General features: G+C 38.4%; 1 protein-coding gene across 7 annotated transcripts in view; it reads left to right on the top strand.

Moving 5' to 3' along the window:
- The window catches only part of Gkap1 (G kinase anchoring protein 1), a 102012-nt gene that overhangs the window by 83236 nt on the left and 11196 nt on the right, over positions 1–7580 (top strand). For all 7 annotated transcript variants that reach the window (XM_017800480.2, XM_017800481.2, XM_017800477.2 and 4 more), the window contains one exon: positions 5245–5346. In XM_017800480.2, coding sequence (XP_017655969.1) covers positions 5245–5346 — 102 coding nt within the window. The remainder of the gene's footprint in view (positions 1–5244; positions 5347–7580) is intronic.

Consider the following 7580-nt stretch of genomic DNA (forward strand, 5'->3'; position numbering starts at 1 on the left):
AAAAAGAAGTCCCATTTGTGTCTGAGCACTCCACTGACACTTACTCTCTGTGTTCTGACCAGTTGTGAGTTTCTGGGTTAACCACCATCCACTGCACAAAGAAACTTCTCTGATGAGTTCTGAGAAGTTAGTCCAAGATGTGGAACTGCCCAAGCACCAGCAGGCCTTATCCCAGTTCAAGACTGGAGCTAAAACTGTTGGGAGATGTAGAACTTCCCTGTGCCTGTGGGCTTAATCCAGGGTCAGATCTGTACCCCACCCTGGGTCTACAACTTCCTCTGAAGCTGCTGCAAGATCGTATTATTTTTTAAGCCTTTGTGATTGGGATTTCACCCCTGATGTCTTTCTTAGCAAGTTTATTATTGGAATATCGACATGCTACTGATTTTTGTATGTTTTGTATCTTACTTAGCCAAAGTATCAGGTCTTAGAGTTTTCTGGTAGTTTTTAGGATCTGTTAAGTACAGAATCATATTTTCCTCAAATAGGGATAATTTGACTTCTTTTTTTAACTATTTGTATAGCCCCCTCCCCCCATTCCTTTTGTGCTCTCCAAGGCTCTTAAGCATTATCTTGAGTAGGACTAGAATGAGTATCCATGTCTTGCTCCAGATTTTAGAGGAAATGCTCACAGCTGGCTTTTTTCCATTCACTATATAATGCTGGCTATGTTTGTCACACATAATTGTCATTATGCTGAAGTATGTTCCTTCTGTTTCTAATCTCGTCAGGGCTTTTATCATGAAGAGATGTGGAACTTTATTGAGGGCCTTCTCAAAATTTCTTGAGATGATCATGCAATATTTGTCCTTAGGTCTGTTTATATGTTATTTATACTTCTCTGTATATGTTGAAGAAACCTGGCATTCCTGGAAGGAAACTAATGTGGTCATTGTATATGATCTTAATGTGGTTTTGAATTTGGTTTGCCAGAGTTTTATGTTCCTCGGGGAAATTGATTTATGGCTTTCTTTGTTTTATGGTTCCTTAACCAGTTTTGTTATAAGCTGTAGAATGAGTTTGGTAGTGTTCCTCACTTTCCTCTTTATGGAACAGTTTGAAGAGCATTGGTGTTACTTCTTTACGTTTTTGATAGAATGCCACAGTGAATCTGTCTGGTCTTGGACTTTTCTTATTGGGGGACCTTTTTGTTATTGTTTCCCTCTTGTTGATTGTTAGAGAACTGCTGAAATCATTTATATTCTCTTGACTTTATTTTGGTAGGTCGTATGTTGTAGAAATGTATCCATTTCTTTCAGATCGTTCAGGTATTTTGGAATATAAGTTTATACAACATAATTATTCTCTGTATTTCGTTAAAATATGTAGTTGCCTCTCCTTTTTATATTTGATTTTAATAATTAGGGTTTCTGTCTCAGTTTAGCTAAGGGCTTGTCAGTCTTACTTTTGTCAAAGAAGTAACTCTTCAGCTGATTCTTTTGGTCTCCCATTTCAGTAATTTCTGTCCTGGCCTTTATTATTTCTAGTCATCTATTGTTTTGGAGTTTCAGCTGTTCTTGTTTTACTAAGACCTCATAGTGTATCATTAGGTAATTTGCTTGAAAGATTTTTTCTAATTTTTAAACATATATTTGTATTGAATTTGTGTTCGTTTCATACATCTTAATATTATTTATACCCTTTTCCCCTATCTGCACCCCCCCACACCTGACCCACTGAATTTCATGCATTCTGTCATATATGTTAAGACCTATCTAGTCAATTTTGTGTACCCATGTGTCCCTCAGTGTGAGTTCATTCACTCATAGGCCTGTTTAGCCTGTCTAGTATCACTTACTTAAAGAAGATAACTCTTGTTGGCCAGGGTAGCCCAAGAGACTCCCAGACACTAATCCAGCATAGAACTGGGAAAATGAACAACAGACCCCAATCTTATCTAATGGAATGTTGGCAACTGATTGCTGCTAGATGAGGAAATGCTGGTCTTCCTAAAACAAGGGACTCTAGATAGACTGGCTAGACTCAGCAGATGGATTAGCTCTGGGGAACAACTGGGGGTGCTGACAACACAGTGGACAGTAACAGGGAAGACAGAGTATATGGGCTCCAGTGCATGGGGGGGGGTGGCTAAGGGAGGGTGCCATTTGGGATGTGGGTATAAAGATGAATAAGATTGGGATGTTCTGTATGAAATACACACACACACACACACACACACACACAATAATCAAGGAATTTTAAAAAAGAAGAAAAAAAAGAATATCAGCTCTCCCTCATCCAGCAGTGATTAGCTGCCCGTAGTTCCCCTGCTGAGGTTGAGGCCTGCTGCCCATTTCTCCAGTTCTATGCTGGGTTCATAGCGATAAGCTTTGTCCTTAAAAGTGCCTCAGCGTGTCCCAAAGTTTCTGGTACTTCATGCTTTTCTTTTCATTTGATTATTTCTTTCTGTAATTTTTTAAAATGTATTTTTATTTTATATGTATGAGTGTTTTGCCTGCTTGTATGTAAGTGTACCATGCATGCAATGCCCATGGAGGCCAGAAGGGAGCATTGGCTCCCCTGATATGGAGTTAATGGACAGTTGTTGCCTATGTGGGGGTGCTCGAAAGCAAACCTAGGTCCTCTGCAAGAGCAGCCAGTGCTCTTGACTGCTGAGCCTTGTTTCCAGCTCCATGATTATTTTTTTCTTGATTTCAGTGATATACTGATGTAATTCAGGAGAGTGTGTTGCAGGGCTGGAGAGATGGCTCAGCACATCTTTAATCTCAGCACTCGGAGGCAGAGGCAGGTAGAGCTCTGTGTGTTTCGAGGCCAGCCTGGTCTCCATAGTGAATCCAGGACAGCTGGGGCTACAGGGAGACCATGTCTCAAAAGACAAAAAAAAAAAAAAAGTACATTGTGCAGTCTTCATGTGTTTGTATAGTTTCTATACTTTTTCTTGTTATGGATGCCTATGTCTAGTTTAGTTACACTAAGATACAAGTAATTATTTCATTTCTTTTTTAAAAAATTATTTATTTTTTTAAATTTTATGTGTGTTCATATATTGCCTGCATGTAAGTAAGTGTACCTGTGTCATGCAGTGCCCATGGAGGTCAGAAGAGGCTGTCAGATTCCCTGGTACTGGAGTTATGGACAGTTGTTAGCTGCCATGTGGGTGCTGGGATTCGAACCTAGGTCTTCTGCAAGAACAACCAGTGTTCTTAACTGCTGAACCATCTCTCCAGCCCTCTATTTCATTTGTTTCATGTTTGGCAAAACTTGATTTGTGGCCTAGAATGTGATCTGTTTTAGAGAAGCTTCTATGACTGCTGAAAAGAATGAGTATACTGTGTCTGGTGGATAGAATATTCTGTAGATGCCAGTTAAGTTCATGTGATCTGTGGTGTAGTTTATGTGTAAAGTTTCTTTGTTGATTTTTAAGTTCAGATGACCTATTGAGAGATAGGGGCAAGATATTAAAATACCTACTGTTATTCTCTCAGGACCTATCTGACCTTTTTTGGCCATTAGTGTTTATGAAATTTAGAGCCCCAGTGTTTGACACATATATCTCATATCTTTACAGTTATAATATTGTCTTCATGAATTGTCTCCTTTATTAATATGTGGTAGCCTTCTTTGTCTCTTCTAATTTTAGTTTGTCTACTTTATCAGCTATAACCATAGCTGGCCCCAAGCTGTAGGCAGCTGTCTATGTTTCCTTGTACCTAGGCAAGTGTTACATTGCTAGGAGAACAGCAGCCAATAGCTGGTTGATATTCTGGCCCTGGTTCACGCCAACTCTGTTGTTAACTACTCTATGATTGCTTTAAAAAAAATAGCTGGGCCAGCTTGTTTTCAGTTTTCATTCATTTGATAAATTGTTTTCCAGACTTTGATACTTAGTTTGTGGGTATCTTTACTAGTTTCTGGGAGACAAAGATAGTCGGGATTCTTTAACAAACAAATCTGACAAAATCATCTCTATTGGGGGGCGGGATGTTCATGTGAATATACATGTGATTCTAGGTGCACGTGTACATGTGTGTGTGGAGGTTAGAGGTAAACCTCGTGTGTTATTCCTTAGTAGCCACCCACCTTGTTTTATCTCTCAGTAATAACCTTAGCTATGAATGACCTCAAATTACCAATTAAGAAGATTCAGAGTGGTTAGCCAGTGAACGTCAGAGATCACTTGTCTTTACCTCATCATGCTGGGATTAATAGTGTGTATCATCATGCCCAGCTTTTTAAATGTAGATTCCAGGACTTAAACTCGGGTCTTTATGCTTATACAGAAAGCACATTACTAACCTGTCTTCTCAGCCCTCTATGATTTTTTGTGATGGTGTTTTACAGGGTTTGTCCTGCCTGATCTGAACTTTTGAACTCAAATAATCCTTTGGTTTAGCCTCCTAGGTAGCTAGGACCACAGGCATGTGTCACCACACTCACTCTAAAGTCATATTGTACCATCTTCCCCCTCACTATACTCCAACCGCACTAGCTTATTTTTTGTTCTCTTTATAATACTGTAGCTGTTTCCCTCATAACTGTGTAGCAATTTACCTCATAACTTAAACCTTGGCTTCTAAGTATAGCATTTGTTTATGTGTAAAATCTGTTTCCTGTACTAGAAAAATCTCATGACGGCAAGAGTATTTTCAGTCCTCTTCACCGTTGTATACCTGGCATCTAGAAGTTACTCACTGAGCATTTTGGAATATGGTACTATTTCCACATGCTCATTAGATAAATAGAACGGGTTTATACTTATCAAAAATATGACTTAGAGATGGGCATGGTGGTTCACGCCTTTAATCCCAGCACTCAGGAGGCAGAGGCAGGCAGATCTCTGTGAGATCCAGTCCAGCCTGGTGTGCATATCGAGTTCCAGGCTAGCTGGGGCTACATAGTGAGACTCTGTCTGAAAAAAATGAAAAAAAAAATATGACTTAGGAGTGACTTTACAATTATGTTTTGACATATAGTGTAAGATCTTAGGGATTATTTATGTCGACTAATAATTACAGAACCCTCTTAATATGTTTATCATAGTATAGAAATGTCATTTCAATGGCTGGTTATTGTTCTAGAGTATACTTACAGTTTGTGATTAATCATAAAAATCTTACTTGCCTTCACTATACATCATTAGGAACACATAGTAAGTAAAGGTAGAAATGTAATTTAAAGGTGTCTAGAAAGAAAAGTCAGCATTTCCTCTTAATCTTTTCACAAAGGACTATTATAAACTGATGAGAACAATCTTGTAGAAAGCAGAAATTTTCTTTTTCTCAGGAGGTGGTTCTAAAAGATGGAAGAATTGAAAGACTGAAATTAGAACTTGAAAGGAAAGATGCTGAAATTCAGAAGCTCAAAGCTGTGATCACCCAGTGGGAGGTATGTACGTATCCATTTACTTTTATGGAAGAAAACTATAAATGTGTACAGGTTCTGGTTTTCTTATATGTAAGTATGTTTATTGCTCACTTCATAGAAATAGGCATTCTGCTATTCATATGAACTGATTAATCATTTAAAGTCTGAATGGTAGTATGATTTTAATTATAACATATGTTATATATAAAACCATTTTCAGTATATGATTCAGTAGCATTAAGTACCTTCCCACGATTGGGAAGCACTAAGTTCCTTCACTACTATTCCTACAGCTTTTCGTCATCCAAACAGAAACTCTGTACCCATTAAACAGATCTCCATTCTCATCCCCAGCCCCTACTAACCTCTAATCTATATGAATTGCCTATTCTTGATCAATCATGTAAGTAGTATCATAAGCTGTTTGTCTTTTTGTGTCTCACTTAACGTAGTGTTTTCAAGTTTCTTCCATACTGTGATATTTATCAGAATTTCATTCTTTTTTATAGCTTTATAATAATCTATTGCATTATATACTACATTTTTATGGGTATACAAGTATCTGAGATCCTGCTTTTAATTATTTCAGTGCTTTGAATACATGAGAGTGGAATTACTGGATCATAGGATAATTCTGTTTAGCTTTCTAACGAATTTTTAAGCTTTTCTAAATCAACTGTTATTCTACCTTTCTATCAGAAATGCATAAGGACTCCAGTTTCTCCATATCCCTGCTAATATGTGTTATAAATACAATGTTATTTGTTTTGAGACATTTGTTATTTGTTATTTCTCTCATTATGTAGCCCTGGCTGGCTGGAACTTGCTATGCAGACCAGTCTGGCCTTGAACGCAGAGATCCACCTACCTCCATCTCTTGAGTACTGAGACTAAAGTTGTCATAATCATCTTTATACCTCCTCCCCTTTGGCCCCCTCCCATAATGTCCCCGATGGATGGATGGATGGATGGGTGGATGGATGGATGAATGAATGAATGAATGGAGGGAGGGAGGGAGGGAGGGAGAGAAGGAGGGAAAAAAGGAAGGGAGGGAAGAAGAAAAGAAAAAAGAAAAATCAATCCTACCAGGTGTGGTAGTGCATGGCTATTGTCTTTGGAGTCTTAACCAGGGGGATTTTGAGTTGGGGGCCAGTCTAGGCTACATAGTTGTTAGTTCAAGGCCAGCCTGAGCTACAATACCATGGCACTGTCACAAACAATACTAGTAAGGGCACTGTGGATTTTATATGTGCTCTCTATTAATAAACTACTTATTACTGGTATTTTACATATATATATGTATGTATGTATGTATGTATGTATGTATGTATATCTCCCAGGATGATCTGTAACTCACTGTACAGCTGAAAATGACCTTGAACTTCTTTTTTTGTATTTTATTTTTTATTTTATGTGTATGAGTGTATTGCCTGCATGTAAGTACACCCATGTCATGCAGTGCCCACGGAGGTCAGAAGACGGTGTCAGGTCCCCTAGAACTGGATTTAAGGATGGTTGTTAGCCACCATTTGAGTGTTGGGAACTGAACCAGGTCCTCTGCAAGAGCAGCCAGCTGAGCCATCTCTCCAGCCCAACCTTGAGCTTCTTATCCCCTTGTCTCCAATAGCTGAGATTATAGGTGTTTACTCTATACCCAGTTTATATGGTACAGGGATCAAACCCAGGGCTTCAGTGATAGACAAACACTGAGCTACATCCTCAGCCTCAGTTTATGCTATTTAAATTTTTTTTATTCATTTATTGTTATTTTGTATGTATGAGTATTTTGACTGCATGTATATAAGCGTACCTGTGTGTGCAATACCCCTGGAAGCCAGAAGATAGTGCTGGATCCCCTGGAACAGATGATTGTTAGCTGCCATGTGGGTGCTGGAACCAAATCTGGATCCTCTGCAAGAGTAACCAGTGCTCTTAACTACTGAGCCATCCCTTCAGTCCCCAGTTTATACTATTTTAAATAAGCAATTTAAAATTTTCACAGGTAAGTTTGTGCATTTGCAATGTTTACCTCATGAACTGGTTTTATAACACTAAGGCTTGCCTAAGAGGTGCCTTCCATGTATACCAGCCTGGACCTTGAACCAAAGGCTTGACCTGAAGATAAGTGTTTGGTGAGGTGTTAAGCCCTAAGTATGGAATTTCTTAGTAGTATAGTTTTGCATTAATATTGAATATTTTTAAAAACTTTTAAAAAACATTTATTTGTGTGTATGTGTGTGTGTGTGTGTGTGTGT

The sequence above is a fragment of the Nannospalax galili genome, unplaced genomic scaffold, assembly GCF_000622305.1.
Source record: "Nannospalax galili isolate Female #2095 unplaced genomic scaffold, S.galili_v1.0 scaffold1640, whole genome shotgun sequence".
Lineage (NCBI taxonomy): Eukaryota > Metazoa > Chordata > Mammalia > Rodentia > Spalacidae > Nannospalax > Nannospalax galili.